Source organism: Callithrix jacchus, chromosome 7 (genome assembly GCF_049354715.1).
Source record: "Callithrix jacchus isolate 240 chromosome 7, calJac240_pri, whole genome shotgun sequence".
NCBI lineage: Eukaryota > Metazoa > Chordata > Mammalia > Primates > Cebidae > Callithrix > Callithrix jacchus.
Genome location: NC_133508.1, coordinates 112,808,815 through 112,828,600, shown reverse-complemented (window position 1 = coordinate 112,828,600; position 19,786 = coordinate 112,808,815). Strand labels below are relative to the sequence as shown.

Below are 19,786 nucleotides of genomic sequence, written 5' to 3'. Positions count from 1 at the left end.
AGTTACATCCAAAGATAAAATAAAAGTAAAAAATGTAGAGGGAAGAAAAATCAGAAGGACATTTGTGGTACCAATTTTATAAATTGACTATAGTGGTTATCAAATTGTCATCATTAGATTGTGATTTTTAAAAATATAGTTACTATGCTTTACTTTATTTCTGAACTTAGTGCAATGCATGACTCATAGTATGTACTCAATAAATGGCTGTAGATTTATTCATATATTTTTGGAATGTGCTAATATATAATGAAGCCTTAATAATTTAGGTTTAAAAAGTGGATTCTTAACCAATATTCAACTCACTGACCAAAAATTGTGTATTAATAGAGTCATAAATAGCCATTAACACACATGTAATATTTTATACTTGACAAAAATGCCTTTTCTATCTACTGAATTATTGAGCAAATAAACTACGTAAATTTTAATTGACCAAAATACTGGACACACACTAAGTATAATACAGTGTAAGTATGTATAGGCTTAATCTCATAGGGGAAATGTCTTGAATAGCAAGTGCTTTGGAAATATTTATGTCTTCTATTTATGAACTGTATTATTTTTCTTTTCTGTTTTAAATACCTTGCCTCCTGTTTGCACCCAGGTAACACTTGTAAATTGTGGAAAATTACCCTGACAAAGTGCCAGATAACCTTCTAGATGAGACATTCAGGAATTGGTGCTGTAACACAAAGCCACAGAAGAGACAAAGCTATTAGATAGAAAATACGTGAAATTAAGCTATAGGTCACCATTGCCCACCTTTCTTCCCTGTATTCACTCCTTCTTTTCTCTCCCACATTTTCAATTATACCTGCATTAGATAAGAAAATAATGTTACTTTAAGAAGTCATCTACATGCTCCCTATGCACTTAACACTGTGTCAAATCCATGTTTCTCAGGATGAATTTTTTTCTCCTTGCTTGGCATATTAAGATGGCTTTTGGGAGAGTTTATCAAGAACTTTATTTGTATAACATTATGGTTAATAGCACAGGCCTGGGGAATAAGTTTATACCAAATTCTCACTTCATCTCTTGGTAGCAATGGCAGAAATTACTAATTTGTTGCTCTGGCTTCTATCTACAATCACCTTCTACCTAGCCATCTTCCAGTTAGAGATAACCATGTGACACAGTTCTGGCAAGGGACAAATAAGCAAAAGCCTGCTGGGTGAAACCCCTGGGGAAGCTAGGAGATTCAGCCAGTATGACCCTTTGTCTTCTTTCCTTTCATCACCATATAGTGGTGAAGTCTTGGCTATTAGTGTATTCATCACTTGTCTTTCTCTATTCATCTTACCTAGAGTCCTGTGATTCCAGAAGATACAGCAGCTATCATGTAACTATGTGGCAAGTAGTACACTGTGCATGGGGGTGGGGACAGAAAAAGAAACAGCCTACCTGTCCGTGTCCAAATTACTTAGGAGATAAACAGACCTGAATTGCCTATTCCACTCCCATTTTTACTTTTTGAAGAATAACAACCATTATTTGTTTGTGCCCTTGAAGTTGGTTTTTCTGTTACTCACAGGTGAATACACTTCTAACTCTATGTCCTGTTTCCTCTTTTATTATTTGAAAATGTTAATACTATCTACTTCATAGGGTTGGTGCAGAGATGAAATAAAAAGATGCAAGTGAATGACTTAACAAAGTGCCTGGTTCAGTGTAAACACTCAGTGAGAGCTAGCCAATATTATTATTCAACTCGAACATTTTCTTTATTATGTTTAATGTTGGAAATTTAGGTTTTAATGTATATCATATGCTACTCAATGCAGCTACAACATAATATATCTCTGTCATCTTCCAAGATTGTTTTCAGTGTTTTTAAGACAATTTTGTCTTAAAATTATATATATAAGTTTTGACATATGGATTCCCCATGAAACCAACATGGGACACAGCAGAATAAAACAGAATGTGACTAATTTTGCTTGGAAGAAGAGGGATCAGAGAAAGTTTCAGATCATGATCACAATCAAAATAATGACTACATGCACATCACCCCTGATGACTTCTTCATTCTCCTTTCTAATCTTTCCTTTCCGTCACGCTCCATCTCCTCCTCCTCCTACACCATCACTGATATGCTTTTTATCACTATAGATTAGTTTTTATTTTCTAGAGTTTTATACAAATGGAATTATATAATGTATAGTTTTTTGAGGGAAGATAAGTCTGGCTTCTTTCACTCAACATAATTATCTTGAGATTCATCTATATTGTTGCATGTTTAGTACTTTGCTTTTTTAAATTGCTGAATAACATTCTACTATGCAGATATACAAATATTTGTTTTTTACCTAATGATGGAGAACTTTAAATATTTTATTGCATAAAGCATCTCTCTTCCTTAGTGCTTTGTCCATAACTCTAGTGGAACATTTCCCATTGTGTAGTAAACAAAGTTGTTTTCGTATATTCTGCATTAGACTTTATGACTACTCTTCAGATTGGTGAACTATGTTTTATGTATCCTTCCTCTTCCAGCCCTTAGCATAATGGCATGGCTTTGAACTGGCACTCCATTTAAACAAACCTGTAATGTGAGGCCAAAACATTCTGCTTCTCCTTTACTCTTTCCATCATCACCACTTATTCATTCAAGTCAGAAACTTGAGAGATGTTTGTTTGCTTTTTTTTTCCTAGTCAATTTTGTTTAGGTTAAATTATATACAATAAAATCTACATATTCTAAGTGTATAGGTCAATGACTTTGAGAAACATATATATTTGTATAGCCATGAAACCAGTTAAGATATAGAACATTTTCATCTCCCTAAAAAGTTAACTCTTACGTTTTTGAAGTCAGTATCTTGCACTAATGAGTTGTCCAGATAACCATTGATCTGATTTCTATCAATATAAAATGGTTTTGTCTATTCAGTTCTACTTTTGTGTCTTACATATACTTTTATCAAATGCCTTTGTTGGCCTCAACTCTTATCCCAGCTGTGGCTGTGGTGACCATTTCTGTGAAGGTGCTGATCAATTTCATGAGAGAACAATTTGACAGTGCCCTGCTTCAAGCTGGTACAATTTACCTCTTGCTCCTCCTCCTCCTCCCACTACACAAGGATTCCTTATTGGTGGTAAAGCAGCATAAGACATCCCTGAGATTTTGCTCAGTATTCATGCATGTGCAACCTAGAGATGATGAGGAGTTAATTTATTGAGAAATCACCCTTGATCAATACAGGGCAATAGTAATGGATAAATGCTTCATACTTTCTTTCCCTAAGAGATTATTAAGGTATCCTATAATACTTAATATCCAGCCCTCTGTATGGATGACCAGTCAACTCAACATGGAATCTTTTCTTGATGCACCTTTCTTTCCTCACTTCTCTCCATTCCTCAGCTTTAGACCGTAAGTTACATTTTTGTGTCTTAGGCTTTGTATTCTGGGGAACCCAGGCTAAGACAATACTTTTATTATTACTTGTATGATTATCTATTATAATTATTTAAATTAAAAGAGCTACTCCTAGGTACTGTGATTATAATCAATGTTGAAGGATTTAATCATTTCTTTAAAGCAACAGAAATTCTAAAATGATAGATTTGTTAAATCAGTTCTTGTGAACACTGCTTTCTGGGCATTCAGAGGTATAAAAAAAGGCCCAAATGAAAAAAAAAGCCATAAAATGTATGCTTTAAAAAAATTCAACAAATTTTGATCAATTAATAAATATGTTCATTCATTTACCCTCTATAATGATGTTGAGGTTGGCATATAGAAAGCCTATATGAGAGTCTGTTCTCAAATTTTAGCCAATGATTTTTTCTTGCCAGTCACATTTTTTAAAGCTTAGAACTTTAAACTTTTGTGTAAAGCAAGTTAGTGACTGATTTCCATTTTCTTTATTTTAAAAATTGGGCTTATTTATGAGTTTTATGGACCAAACATAGACTTAAAATACAATAATTCAATATATATGTCAATAGCACCTATGGGGTGCTAAGTGCTGAGAATTCAGTAATGAGTATAATTTATAGCTATTAGAGATGGAAGGGACACTAAGAGACATTATAGAATGGGCTGGTGATGCATGGTTGCTGACTAATGAGCAAGGTCAAGTGGCTTGCCCAAGATCACAAAGTTTGTGAGCTAATTATTCCTCAGAATGTACACGATTATTTTCAGATATCACTTTCATTTGCACTAATGCTTTCTTTAAGCATTACTAAGTGATGAACTATGGAGACAGCTAATTGCAAAAGGCAACTGCCAAACAAGAAAACAGTAGAAAGGAAACTCTGGAGAAAAAAAAATTAGGGATTGACTGAGATAAAGCACAAAAAAATGTAGAATCATTTCACTTCATCTGAAATCTTTCAAACATGGATTCTTTTCCCTTGTGAGTTGCATGTGGTTTACAAAATAAAAAATAAATGAATGTTTACTGAGAGTCTAACATATGCCAGGCATTTTAATATGCATTAACTCACTTACTATTCACAACTCTGTACAATATGTGTGAAGTCTGAGTGGCTGTTTCTAGCCTAGTGTTACAGTGTATGTGTCATTTCTTAGTGGATTGTCATTGCCCAGGTTCTGATACACAGCTTTCAGGTTGAGAAACTGGGTTATTATGTGGTCATCCAGAGGTCAACAGACCTAGGCAAATCGATCCCTTCTGACCAAACTTATAAGAGTCCAATTATAAACCAGAACATAAATTTACAAGTCTCTATAAGGAAATTAACTACCAAGTAGACTGGAATACTCCTGTCAGCTTGTCAGCACATTTTATTCCCTGCGGGAGAGAAAGCTTGGGGAAATAAAATTAAGGATAGGACGATCCTAAGAAAGTATAAAATTAAAAGAAAGTGAGTTGGATGCTTTTAAAAGGAAAATTGTCATGTGGTTATTGGAGCTCAATGTGCCTTCTCTACCATAGGAATATACTTGCCTGGCTAAGAAATCTGAATGTTATTTTCAGCCAGACAGGTCCCTCTCTGTTAATATATCTGAGATTCTGCCTGGTTGTGGACCCATTAGCTGCAGTTACATGGAACAAACTGGGAGGGCTTGAAACTTTGTTCAAAACCAACCCTCTTGGGTGGGCTAAGCATCTGCAGAAGCTGGAAAGAGGAACAGAGAATCAGCATATGGAATAAGTATAGTAATTAGAACAAAGATCGTAACAACAATAATCATCTCTAATAGTGATTGAGGGTCTACTGTGTGTTAAGAACTGTGCTAAGAACCTTACATCAATTACCTAACTTCTTTCTAACAACAACTACCTATTAGATAGACACCATTAATATTTCTATTTTGTAGGTGAGAAAAGTGAAGTTTGGAAAAGTAAAGTAATATGCTAAAACATGGAAGTGTCTTAGCATAGAGTACCCTAGACTGGATCATGGGCATCTCAAGGTTGAGTCCAAAGCTGAGCCCTTCATTTCCTCTTGAAGCATGTTCTTTCAGTTAGAAGCTTCCGAGTAATTCTGGATGTCTGCCTTCCTCTCTGCTTCCTTTTCCCAACTCAGTTATTTACATTATCAAATCCTGTGAAATGTACTTCCAAGATACACAGTGGATCTTCCCCATTCCTTGGTCTCTGCTGTCACTGCTCTTGTCCATGTATGGGGATTACTGCCTCAGCAGCTAACCCCTCTCCCCCTCTCTCTTACAAAGTAGTCTATTGTTCAAAGAATCATCTTTTTTTTTAAGGTAAAATTTTTATAATGTAAAATTTATCATGTTTACTATTTTAGAAATGTACAATGAAGTGGCTTTTAGTACATTCATAATGTTTTGCGAGTATCACTGGTGTCTAATTGCAGGAAATCTTCATCAACCCCAAAAGAAACTCTCATCCATTAAGCAATCACACCCCATGCCCATCCCTAGGCCCTGGAAGCTACTAATCTATTTCTGTCTCTATGAATTGGCCTATTCTGGACATTTCATTTAAATGGAATCATACATTTCTGGCCTTTGTGTCTGGCTTCTTTCACTTAGCATGTTTTCAAGGTTAATCCATGATATAGCATGTACTTCATTCCTTTTTATGGCCAAATAATATTTCATTATATGGTTATTTAGCATTTTGTTTATACATTCATCAGTTGATAGACCTTAGGGTTGTTTCCACTTTTTGGTTATTATGAAAAATGTTGCTATGAACATTTGTGGACATGTTTTTATTTGAATGCCTGTTTTCAACTCAGCAGAATAATCTTTTAAAAACGAAAACCATGTTTCTTCTTCACTTGAAAACATGACTTCTCATTACAATTATAATGCAATTAAAATGTATCCCATGGCCAACAATGGTTTGTATAATCTGCCTCTCTTTTCTCATTTGAGCAGTTTTCCTCTCCCCTCAATATATTCCAGCCATACTGGTCTCTGTTTAGTTTCCCCAACTTCCCTAGCCTTTACAGGATGTTCACATCTGCTGGTTCCTGGTCTGAAATAGTTTTTCCAGTGCTTCGAAAGCTCGTTCATTTTTATCCTTCAAATATCCAGACATAATATTGCTTTTCTAGAAAAGTTTTCTCTGACTGTAATTCTGTGTTTCCTTCCTAGTACTTTTCTTACCTTGTAAGCACGTGATTTTGTCTGTGTGAACTATTTGCAATCTGTTGCTGTCACAAGACTGTAAATCCGTAAAAGTCAGGAATTAAAGTATAACTTTTTTTCATCCCTACTATCTGCACCACGCTTAGCACAATACTTGACATACAAGAGGCACTCCAGGGCCGGGCACGGTGGCTCAAGCCTGTAATCCCAGCACTTTGGGAGGCCGAGGCGGGTGGATCACGAGGTCGACAGATCGAGACCAACCTGGTCAACATGGTGAAACCCCGTCTCTACTAAAAATACAAAAATTAGCTGGGCATGGTGGCGCGTGCCTGTAATCCCAGCTACTCAGGAGGCTGAGGCAGGAGAATTGCCTGAACCCAGGAGGCAGAGGTTGCAGTGAGCCGAGGTCGTGCCATTGCACTCCAGCCTGGGTAACAAGAGCAAAACTCCGTCTCAAAAAAAAAAAAAAAAAAGGCACTCCATAAATGTTTAAATGGCTAAATGAATAAAATGAGAAAGGTCACAGCTATTGAAAATAAGAGTAATCTAATACATAGTGATAGAGGTATCCTAAGAAGAAAGAAGAGTGGGGCAGTGGAGAATTTTTAATTTTACGAATATTTAAAGATCTAGGCAGCTGCATCGTTAAATGATAGAGCAGGCCAATTGTTCTGGGATTTGTGGTTAACTTTTCTCTCTGTAGGAAGAAGCAGAGTTTGGAAAGAACAATGTACAGTCATAGTCTTAGTATATTACTATGCAGGTATCTAAGACTGGAACTCAAGAATAGGTAACAGGGCCAATATCAGGGTCTAGTTACCAAACTGCATTCAAGAAGGGAATTTGGTCAAGGAGTCAAAGCAAAACGTCTGCAAATAAAATCAGAGCTTAGAAAAAAAAGAACATGTTTAATTTGATATCAGTTCTGGAGATGTTGACTAGATTTCCTTAAATCTCATCTGTCTACAGTGAGGATTGTTTCCAGAAACCTGGCTGAGACTGAGATTATGGTCACAGTTTTTGGGAGAGAAAGGATGGAAGACATGGGAAACTGGACTGGGCTTGACAAACCCTAAATTGTGTTATAGAAACACTAATGGAGTTAGGCTCTTCAGATCATCAACATACTATTTGTCTTTTAATTAACATTTCGTCCTTATTTACATTGACATGAATTGGCTGTGGTCAAATTATTTCATGTCTCTTTGCCTTAATTTCTTCATCTACAAAGTGGGAGCTTTGGGCTGAATATGACCACCAAGGTCCTTCTATGAAAATCTATGAGATTCTATGCCACAGTTTCCAAGTTTCATTCTAAACAATTGATGTTAGATGTTTCTTGATGATTTCATTAGTAAGCAGTCTTCATAGATGCAAGGTGTGTTATGTTTAGTCTTTGAGTCCTTTTTAGCCCCTTTTACAGAAAATGGCATTTCTTGGGAAATGCCAAGAAAACCACATATTTGGGACGAATCGCTTTTAATCTGCTGTCTAGAGACAGAGCTTCAGAAATAAATAATTTTAGTAATATTTAGGAGCAAAATTGCCTAAATTATTATTTAGTATAGTGGTTGTTTAATGGTAAGCACATTTTAAAAGATCATTAAATTTTATAAAGTCAAAAGATCATTACGTTTCATCTAATGTTAATATCTAAAGTATTTTTTCACTAAAACTATTAGATCGATCCATTTTCTGAGGATTTTATTTTGATTCTTGTCCGAACACAGAATTGAACTAGTTGAATGGAAGGAAACTGGTCTCTAAATTAAAAGATTAGACTAAGTCCTCCTTAATCTCCACTGTGTAATGAAACATAATAAAAATGATACTTTGTCTGAAACTAGAGATGTGAGAGGACTTCAAAAAGTTCATGGAAAAATATTGTGCAGGATCTGGATTTTATGAAAATAAATTTGTAATTGAAAACTAGAAATAAAATATTAAAATAAAAATATAAAGTTATTTTTTAAACATAAGCTCCATCAAATTCAAGACACTTGTGGTGATACTAGCCATTTTGTCCATCTCTAAAAATTTGGGGGTTCTGGGAATTTAATTCAGTCAAGGTAGTTTTTTTGTTGGACTATTAACTGAAGAAAAATTGGTGTCTTTTACAGATTGTTTAAGACCAGGAAACAAAAAGAAGTTAGAAGGCGTCAAATCAGGACTATAAGGTGGATGCCCAATGACTTCCCATTGAAACTTTTGCAAAATTGCCCTTGTTTCTTAGAGAAATGAGCAGGTGCATTGTTACAGTGGAGAAAGACTATGGAAGCTTACCTGGGTGTATATTTTTGTTTTTTGTTTGTTTTTTTGCTAAAGTTTTGGCTGGCTTTCTCAAAAACATTCTCATAATAAGTAGATGTTATTGTTCTTTGGTCCAACAAAATGTCAACAAGCAAAATGCCTTGAACATCCCCAAAAATTGTTGCCATGACCTTTTCTCTTGATTAGTAAACTTCTGCTTTGACTGGACCACTTCCACCTCTTGGTAGCCCTTACTTTGTGCTTTGTCTTCAGGATCATAGCTAAGTTTCATCTCTTGTTACAATTTTTTGAAGACATGCTTCAGGATCTGGGACCCACTTGTTTAAAATTTCCATGGAGCTCTGCTCTTTTCTGTGGCTGCTCTGGGTGCTATGGTTTGGCACCCATTGAGTGGAAAGTTTGCTCATCTATAATTTTTCAGTCAAAATTGTGTAAGCTGAACCAATGCAGATGTCTATGGTTTTGGCTATAGTTTGTGCTGCTAATTCTTGGTCTTCTTCAATTAGGACAAAATAAAGTTGAATTTTTTTCCTTGCAAATTGATGTGGATAGTCTGTTGCAAGAGGCTTCATCTTCAGTATGGTCTTGTCTCTTATTAAAATGAATTGACTTTTAAAATAGGTTATCCATTTGTAAACTGCTTATTTCTTTGGGCCATTAACCCTTTAAACTTTTCATAAAACATGAATGATCTCATTGTTCTCTTATCCAAACTTTACCATGAATTTAATATTTGTTCTTGCTTCAATTTTAGTAGAATTCATGTTGCTCTGATAGGGGGTCTTTTCAAACTGATGTCTTAGTGTATCAAACTAGATCTTCTTCAGACATTTAATAATAAGTTGGTATGAGTTTATTTTAGTGCAAAATTTTTAAGGTTTGAAGAGGAATAGGATAGTTACATATCATCAAAGTATCTCCTCGGAGTTTACTTATTAATTACAAAATGAAAAGTGGAGAAGTCTGACCAACATCACCTTACTGAGCAGTCAAAGTTAACATTACCAATGATGAGATAAATTGAGATATGATTGCTGACGTGTTATACTGAGAAATGTACAACATTGTTTATGCAGTATTCCTGATAAAAAGCATAATCTGAATCTAATCAAGTGGAAACATCAGACAGAACCAAAGGGACATTCTTTAAAACAATCCCTTGGTACTTCTGAATAATTTCAATGTCATGAAAAACAAAATGTGTAGTGTCCCAGATGAAGGAGACTAACAGACATGCCAACTAAACGTAATGTGTGATCTTGAATCTGGATCAGAGAAAAAATTCTGTAAAGGACATCATTGGGACAATTAGAGGAAAATGAATATAGGCTGTATATTAGATAAGAGGATTGTATAAATATAAATGTACTGTGGTTATGTCTGAGGACATTCTTTCTCAGGAAATGAACACTGAAGTATTTAAGGACAAAGGGACATAATTCTGAAGTAACTCTTAAATGGTTCAGCATAAATATTTTGTTGTGTGAGTGTGTGTGTGTGCATGCACATGCACAGAAAATCAAAAATGGCAAAATGATAGCAATTGGGGATTACGGTTAAAGAGTACACAACAGTTCTTTGTTTCAATCTTCTGTCTTAGTCTGTTTTGTGCTGCTATAGCAGAATACCACAGACTGGTTAATTTGTAATAAATAGAAACATAATGGATCATAGTTCTAAAGGTTGGGAAGTCTAAGATAGAGAAGCTGCATTTGACGAGGATCTTCTTGCTGTATCAAAATGGCAGAAGGCATCACATGGTGGAATGGCGAAGAGAGGGGAGAAAGTAAGCAACAAATAGGGCTAAACTCATCCTTTTATAAGAAACTGACTTCCTTGATTACAGCATTAGTACATTCATAAGGGCAGAGTACTTGTGGCCTACTCACCTCTTAAAGATCCCAACTCTTAACATTGTTACAATAGCAATTACATTTCACCATAAGTTTGAGAGGGAAAGTTTGCAAACCACAGCATCTTCCACCTCTTCTGTCAGTTAGAAGTTATTTCAACATAAAAAGTTTTTATAAAGAGTGATTATTAATCACCTGCCTGAGCAAAAATGTTATCTTTGGCTTGAGTCACTCATCACAGCATAGAAAACATTTGACTTTGCCAAAATGAAGCTTATATCCCACGAGACAACTGATTGCAGAATTGGAAGATGAACTTGCAGTATTATTTGTCAGTATAATTTAGAAAACAGGGTTGGGTTTCTTAGACTCTCCCAGGTGATTGCTACCTAATATGGATAATTCATTTTATAAACATTAATGAGGTTCCAATTTTATATATCTGTATCTATAAAGACAATGTTTTCCAGTGGGGCTTGAAAATTTATATATATATATATGAAAATTTTAATCATATGTATATATATAAAGGAAATTTTCTAGCCCCACTGGAGCTACAGTGATGAGAATTTAATACAGAGAAGAGTCTCTGACACTTGTGAGGGTCAACAGCTACATAACAAAATGCCAGGATAACGCAGCAGTGAAAGTAAACATGGAGAAAAAGTTAGCAAAATTAAGACAATTTTGCAGGATGGTTTGGTGGAGTGGAATGACAATGAGGCACAAGAGTTTTCTACTTGATTGGGGTAGAAAAATGGATTGAGAGAGTACTCCAGGCAAAGGGGGCAGAGGCAGTTGGCATAAGCACTATGCCTTGGGACTTTTAAGCAATTTAGTATTGTAGAAGAAGTGAAATACAGCTTTTTTATTTTTTAGTTTGTAGCAACAAAAAAGAAATTAGTTCTCAGTTAAGTTATGAATATTTATAAGACATTAAAGTAGTACAAAATAACACTAGAAAACATCCAATACTAACTGATCCTTTGATAAACTGTTTTTATTGTGTATACATGGCATTTTATTATACATAGAATTCCTCCTTTGACCTTTGTACCTATTGCAGTTATTGTCAAACTTGAAAAACACATGGACTCTTTGTCAAGGAAAGAAATTCCCATAATTCCCAAGAGTCACATTTTCAGATGATTAGTGACTGGCATATCGCAGTTTGAGAAACACTGAGTTGAAGAATGGAAGAAAGTTTTACTTTATAAAAATGTTATTTAATTACAAATTAAAACTATAAAAGCGATATGCTGTTTTCAGGTAGCAAAATTATTTTGGCTTATCGAAATAAAAACAAAATAATCAAACGGCAAATATCAGCAAAACACTTTGTAATCTTTGAGTCAAAAGCTTAATCTTAAATATGTAAGCTCTACATAAGTTTGTAAGTAATACATTCAGACACCAATTAGTACATGGAAAAGGGCCTGAATAAACAGTTAACAAAAGATGAAATAAAAACCATAAGCATTCAAAATGTTCACCTTCAATAATAAATCCAAAAGGCCATTAAAAATGAGAGACCACTTTTTTGACCCATAAACTAATAAATACTTAAAAAAATTATAGCATGTTTTTAATAATAAGAAATCACAATCTCAATATCCAACAGTATGGAAATAATTAATTAAAATATCCATTTATGTAGTGTGACATTACTTGGACATTAAAATATTTCAAAGAACTTAATATAAATGCTTTTGCTGTCAAATACAAAAAAAAGCAATGGACAAAAAGTATAATTTCAACCTTGTCAAAATATACACAGAAGATCTAGATAAGTACACTATGGTTATAGAAGTCATTAACATATTAATGGTATAAAATGGGTGAAGAGTACATGGTAGCGCTGTACTATTTCTGCAGCTTTTCTGTAAGTATGAAATTATTTCAACATGAAAAGTTAAAAAACATACATAGAAAAAATACTGCAAGGAAAATACCAAAATGTTAGCAGTGGTTTCTGTGTGGTAAAATTGAGTAGCTATTCCCCTTCATTTAGATGATGCTTTTCTATACCTTAAATTTTTATAGCGTTATATGCTATATAATCACTTTAAAATACTTTCCCCCTAAAATTAAAACAGAAACAAAATGCTAAACTCAAAACAAAAATGTCATCCACCGCAATTTGGTAATCAGTGTGACTGCAAAACATAAAACATAAGTAAATGCTGAATGGTGCATGTGGATGGAAGATAAGATAGAATATCGTCTGGTTAGGGATGCATTTTACAGGTGGAACGTGAAGTTTGAAAGCAGATAAAGGATAAATATAAGAACTGAAATAGGAAGCTGTGGCACTAAGAATTTCATTTCAGTAAAAAGAGGAGAAAGGCTGCTTCTCCAAAGAGAGAAAATATCGGCAGTATTTTATGCAGAGAAGAGAATTAGGGTAATTCTCTGAATTTTTAGGGAGGGTAAATTATAGTAAGTTATGAGAGTATTCCCAAAAGGTTAGTTGTTAATGAATAAAAATAATTTGCTTTAGATGACCATCTTCATACTTTTTTTACCATAGACTCTTTTCTAAGAAACTCAACTTTGCAGTGATTCAGGCCCACTTCTGAAGAGACAGCCTTTTATCTCAATGAGCGACACAGGTAATCACCTACTTGAATTAAATTGCTCTTGATCTGGACTTTTGTGTCAAATATTCTTCATTGTTTAATGCTAAATAAGGACAAATAGAAAAATGAATATATGCTATGTTGTCATTGGAAATGGCACCTCAAAAACTGCAGCATGTTAGACCTTGTTGTTCTCAGCCTTTTCCTACCTTCAGATTCCTGAGATGCGTCTTCTCTTCTACATCTGGACTCCGTATAGAAGTGATTCTTGGGAACATGGCAAGCTGTGGGTATGTGGTTTGTAAAAGTAGATCCTCAGGCACACTCATGTCAATTCTGAAACTGTTCCCTTTCTCCTGCGTTGCCCTCTCTCCCTAAGAGTTATTGGAAGAACCAGAATCTTTTAGTTTTAACAGTTTATCCTAGATGATTACTGTTTAGCCCCCTTTCTCATGTTGAGACAAAATTAGAGCTTGCTCCTTAGAGAAGCGACACTGTCAGAAATTGTTCTTTGGAGAGGGAGTGTAAGGCTTTACTTCAAACTTAGCCCTGATTCAATTTGTGTCTCCATAATTAGATTTTAAGACCCCCACAGGCACAGGTTAGGTCTTATCTATCTTTTTACCTTCTTCAGACTTAGTCTTTGACTTTAGAAAACGTAGTTACTTACCAAATGTTTATTGAAAATGAATACCACTTTGTTAAGGGCAAATTGTATTCCTTTGTGAAGGAAAATCTATCTCTTGCTATGAAAAAAAAGTAAAATGTGGCATAAGTACAAATTAAAGTAGAAAATACAGAATGCATAAAGATTAAAGCTTAAAGTTAAGCAGTAGCTTTAATCTTTGGCTGAGTATATAAAAAAGATTAAGAGTTATTAAAAATAAGATCTAAAGGTCTGTTTAACAAGATTCTTAAAAGAGGAACCAAGAATATGTTTGAATCTACATATGTTCCTCAAGGCTGTAAATACATTGTACTTTATGGACTGTCATTGACAGGGGCATTTATCCAATCTTGGGAACCTATTGCAGGGAATTCTGTGTCCAAAGCCTCTGCCCTTTGACTGTGGATTGCTTCGTGTTTTTCAAATATGAAAACTGGAGAATGACATACTTAAAGGACATTTTCTTTTCTGCATACATACAGCATTATTAACATACTCACACTTATAGCAGATTATTTTAGAATTTTAAGTTTGTTTGTGCATCCATAAATAAATAATAATAATTATCTCACAGACTGAGGTAAGGATTAAATTGGCACAGTGCCTGAGTAGTACATATATGCTCAATAAATGGTGTTTTTCATTATTATTCACAGATAGAAATTCAGAAGTGTGTTACAAAATGTTAGGTGAATTTAATATGGAGTTATTAGGGCAATATCATACTTCAATATTACAGTTTAGATTGACTTATGGGAGCTGAAAAGCAAAGTGTATAACAATACTATAAGGGAAAATACTAGACATTTTAGCAACTATGTCTAACAATACTGTAAGTGAAAATACTTTCTCAATACTATACAACATGCTCTTGGAGTTTTGGAGCTGCTCGTAAGTTGGGTGTTTTCCATGTTGCTCATTTATTTATCTCTTATTTATGAATATTGGCAATTATTATACATAACCTAGAAGAGATATCACACCTATCATTAAAAAGAAATAAGCCATTGCTTTCACAGTGACATCTACTTTTTAAACATTTCCACTAATTAATGTTTCTGTTGACTTCCTTTTATTGTCAAGTAGCTTACATGTCTTTGACCTTAAGTTAATGAATGACTTTCTCTCTAGCATTTATGAGCCAGGCTCCTTGGGCTTGAGCCATTACTCAGCTCACTGTGTAAGGGTATTTACTTTTCATTTTTAAATTCCATTTTTTGCAGTTTTTACATATGCAGTGAATTAAAAACTATGTTGGCTAGAAATCTACAACAAAAATCATAGAAAAATTACATAGATCTTGGCAAAACTTTGTTCACTCATAGGACAACAGTTGGATACTTGTTGGAGTGGAACAGAAGGGCTGGCAACACCACCAGCACCACCACAATCAATAGAAAACATTCATTAAAAATAAAAGTGCCTGTGAAGCTGTGCCAGACATTATTAAAAGAGAAATACATTGAGAACAGTGACCCCAAATTACTTATACAGAGTTGGCAGATGAAAAGAATAAAAACATGAGGCTGTATCCACAGGCGTGGTTTTCATTACATGTAGGTAAGGTACAAATGGAATTTTAGCATGTGAAAAAAGGTTAATTATCTGACTAAAGTAGAGATTAGAAGTAACGTTTAGGACCTTTTATGTCTTAAACAACTGACGGATAATAATAACAATGTGACTATATTCTCTTGAATTTTCAAGGGATAGAGCATTTAAGTTTTGGTGTCCACCAGGACAGAGCCAGGAAAAGTGACAGCGGTTACTCTTTGGAATGGGTTCTTCAAAGCAGACTGAGACCCTGGGCAAGCATGGTGCATAAAACCCTGGTGCTCCTGGGGCAAGCAAATGCCTTGGACTACCTTTCAGAATGTGTGATTGGCTCCTGTGACTGGGGCAGGGGCCATGGAGGGGGACCACCAATGTGAGTGCACAGATAGCTCCCTCCAGGGCAATGTATGATTTCAGGAACAACACAGAATGCTTGGGATAACTAAGATGAGACTTGGGTAAATTAGCACTGAAAATTGCCTCAAAGAGGCATAATAAATTTTATCAGAAAGTGGTGTGAATTTTGTTTCCAAGTTTGTGTGTTAGTAACAAAGCCAATAGACATTTAAACAGGATTTGTAAGCTGACAGTTTACCCAGACTTTCTACTTTAACTTAAATTGAAGTGCTTCAAGTCGCTCATTCTTCATTTCTGTAATTGAAAAGAAGCCTTTATAATATGTCTAAAGGCACACTAAGGATGTATTTGTATTAACATCTTAATTTTTCAAAGTGCCAATAAATGCTATGCCTTATCTTCACTTTTTTCTTAGGAAATTGCCTAAAAGACAATGCTTTATTGTAAAATTTAAAAATTATATTGCAAGTATTTCCAGAGACAAGAAACTATCTAAATCTATTTCAACATCTGCATATACATCTATATCTTCATTTATATTGTATCTGTATCTATGTTTTCTAGTAGTCACACCCTCAAGCCTACTGATAGAGAATACAGAGGTTGAGATGTTTAGATGCTGTTACTAAGGTTAAAATTATATCATAGTTAAACATACATACACATTAAAAAGACTGTAATAAATGAAGATAAAGACAATAAACTCTTTTTTCTCCTACCCTTAGACAAACATAACTAATCAAGATCCATCGGTATATTCTTGGATTTTCTATTCTACTTCTGTGGTTGGTCTCATCCTGTAGCAGTGTTGGCATCAACGCTGGAATATTACAGAGAAGTTAGCATAGCCCCTTGCAAAGATGCCTCACAAATTTGTAAACTTGCCATATTTTTGTATAGTTCATTACTTCTTTCTTGGGGTTCCCATAGCACATTGTATGTTTATTAGCTGCCATCTTACTGTATTATAATTATTTGTTTACTTCTCAGTCCCCCTCATAAAACAGAATTGCTAAAGAAAGAAATTATTCTTCATATTTATAGTGGTCATCACAGTGCCTAGATTCTAAAAATCATTCAGAAAATGTTTAATAAATGAAAAAAGTTTTATACTTTATGTATAAGAAACAAGCAACAATTCTTTATATACATTATGCCAAAGCAGAAATGGATTCTGAAACAATTTCTTCCCTCCTTACCACCTTGTCTTCCCAGTGGCAGAAATTCAATTTTAGTGTGATACCCACTGGCCACCTCCTGCTGATAACTCGTGGACACAGTGCAGTTTGATGATGGGCAGATGGACAAGCCTGCTGTTGTCCTTGACCCTACTCTTTTAGATGCATCAAACATGCATTTCTTTCTCTCCTCCTTTTTCAGGATTGTACATACTTGAGTCTAAAACTGAATAGAATGATATATTTGCAATATATATCATTGCAATACATAAGCAGGCCCTGAAGACAGGTAAGCAAAAATACTTTGAGAGATACATGCTATTTAACAAAAAAGAAGCAGACTCAGTGGAAAAGAAACCATGACACATTGCTGTTATTCAATTGATGAGGAATAGATTTTCTCTCTTTCTCTTCCATCATAGTGAGATAGAAGAGAAATAAATTTACATTGGAAGAGAAATAAAGTTACAATATGTTTCTGGAAAAGGAGATTCAGATTATGATACCAATTTGAACTGTTCAACTAGATGATTGCACAGAGTTATAATTCATTCAAATCTCACATATAATTACATACATAAATAGTAGTTGCTTCAAATGAGCAATACAAACAACAGTTGCATAGGTAAGACACTGGTATGTTGCTTAAGTTTTTAAGCTATATACAATATTCAAAATGATTTGGCATAGATATTTTCTTTACTAGTAAAAAGAAAATGGAAGAAGAAAATAATAATTATTTAGTTCTTTATCGTGGGCAAGGTATTTTTATGAAGACACTTTTTCTATGTTTTTTAATGTAATTCTCAGGCCTCCACTGTGAAATTAGTTTTATTATGATTATTTTTAAAAAGAGAAAAGTTAGACTGAGAGATATTATGTAATTTGCTCAAGGTTGTAGAGCTGAGAAGTGACCAGACTATAATTCCAAATCAAGTCCTTTCTACTCTTAAACTTATTTTCTACCTACTTTGTTGGATTTAGAAAGCATATAGCCATTTCTCAAGGAATTTTTTTTTTTTTTTTTTTTGGTAGACATGAGTTCTTGATATGTTGCCTAGGCCAGTCACAAATTCCTGGGCTCAAGCAATCCTCCCACCTCTGCCTCCCAAAGTGTTGGGATTACAGGCATGGACTACTGTTCCTGGCCTCAGATTTTATTATGAAAGTGGTAATGTTTTAAAGGATTTCCGGTAATTGTGAATGGTGTGTTCGATGCCAACTACTAAAAATGTTTCTGCTGAGTGAGTTGGGGGAACTTGTACTCTTTTCCAGACGATTAAATGTGTTGCCTGAAAAACTCATTCAGTAATGTCATATAGGGGAGCCATCTCTAATCTAGGCTAGAAATCAGAGTTCTCCAAAGTATCCTGCACCGTTCTTCAGGAAATATTTAGTCGACTTTCTAGAAGTCAAAATTTGTCCTGGCTACCCTGTTTGTCTAAAGATGCCATGCCCAGGCTAGCATGGTGGGAAATGGCCAGAACTCTTGGTGTCGTTCTTGCTTTGACCCCAGTTCATGGTACACAGGTGATCTCTGGGCTAACTTAGGAGCTAAGGTGAGAATCACTCCAGCTTCGTGGCTGGATTTTTCTGAGGGCCTTTGGCATTGTTTCTGTGTATACCCTCATGATGGAAGAACCCTAGAACTGACTGCTGTTTTGCATGGAGGAGGGGCAGCACAGACCCTGAACTTCAGCTGTGATTCAGGCTTTCTCCCAGGGTGGTGGCAGTGCATGGGGAGGAGAAGGGATTATGTGTACTTGCTATTTTCCTCCTCCTTCCCTCAAATATGCATCAGGCTTACCTTCTTATGGCGAAAGGACATACTATAGGACCAACTGCTGGTGCTTTGTAACTAAGTAACATAGTTGCTAAAATGGATTAACTCTGTGAAGTAACAGAACTGCCAGTTATCCTGATTTCCTTGGGTAAGCAGACAGTGCCAGGGGCAACTTCTAACTGTGTTAGATGATGATTTTTTTAAAAAGCAGATTCAATTATAGTATGCCTAAAAAAATGAGAGTTAATCGAGATAGAATTATCAATTGACTAGGTATAATTGATAAGTCAGTTTTTATTCCAACTGCATTATAGAGATGATTTTAATATTTGGAAACTATGACTCAGAGAGAGGCTCTGGAAAAATTATAATGTGGGCATCATTTCCACAGTGAGGAAATGGTCATTATTATATGAAAATAGATGTTTATGTCTCTCTCTCACCTCTTTTCCATATTTCTTCAACTCTGTATGTTTTCTTATAATTTAGCCTGAGTAATTAAAGCTATGTTTAAAATGATGCTTTGCCATTAATAAAGAAAAAGTCACCTTTAAAAGTTGGTTCAGTAATGGAAGTTATTTCAGGACTGGATTTGAGCCCAGTTACTGTTAATAAGGACTATTTTCCTTTTCTTTTTCTAGGACAGTGGAATTAGAACAAGCTGTTTTGTCTATTTCCAGTCATGACACATTCTAGGTTTAGGTAAATAAACTGAACTGAAAAAATAACAGGCTAACCAACCCGGTCTGTCACTTGACTTGAAGCTGTCATTTTTCATTTCAGCATTATATTCATGAGCGTTAACGTGAAAACTCCCTGTCAAAGGTTTGCTTCTTATGTTTTGATTGCTTTAGAATAAAAATGTAGGTACTGAATTTCAGAAATGGAGTAGGAGGGGCAGAGAGCCCTGGACAGAGTCAGGAGGCAGGCTCAGATCTTGGTTCTGCCACCATGTACCACCATGTATGCATCCGGACAAATAGAGCCCACCTCT

The 19,786-nt window shown here is 34.9% G+C and overlaps 1 protein-coding gene across 18 annotated transcripts in view; it reads left to right on the top strand.

The window, feature by feature from the left end:
• The window catches only part of SLC44A5 (solute carrier family 44 member 5), a 466,490-nt gene that overhangs the window by 112,602 nt on the left and 334,102 nt on the right, over window positions 1-19,786 (top strand). For 9 of the 18 annotated variants that reach the window (XM_078332262.1, XM_035251898.3, XM_035251906.3 and 6 more), the window contains one exon: window positions 13,205-13,286. The exons of 1 other annotated variant lie outside the window; for it this stretch is intronic. Coding sequence is in view for 13 of the 17 variants with exons in the window: in XM_035251898.3 (XP_035107789.1) it covers window positions 13,274-13,286 (13 nt within the window). In the remaining 4 variants the exon portion in view is untranslated. Of the gene's footprint in view, window positions 1-499; window positions 13,287-19,786 lie in introns of those variants that run through there. 8 more of the 18 variants (XM_078332265.1, XM_078332259.1, XM_078332257.1 and 5 more) reach the window with 2 other exon arrangements.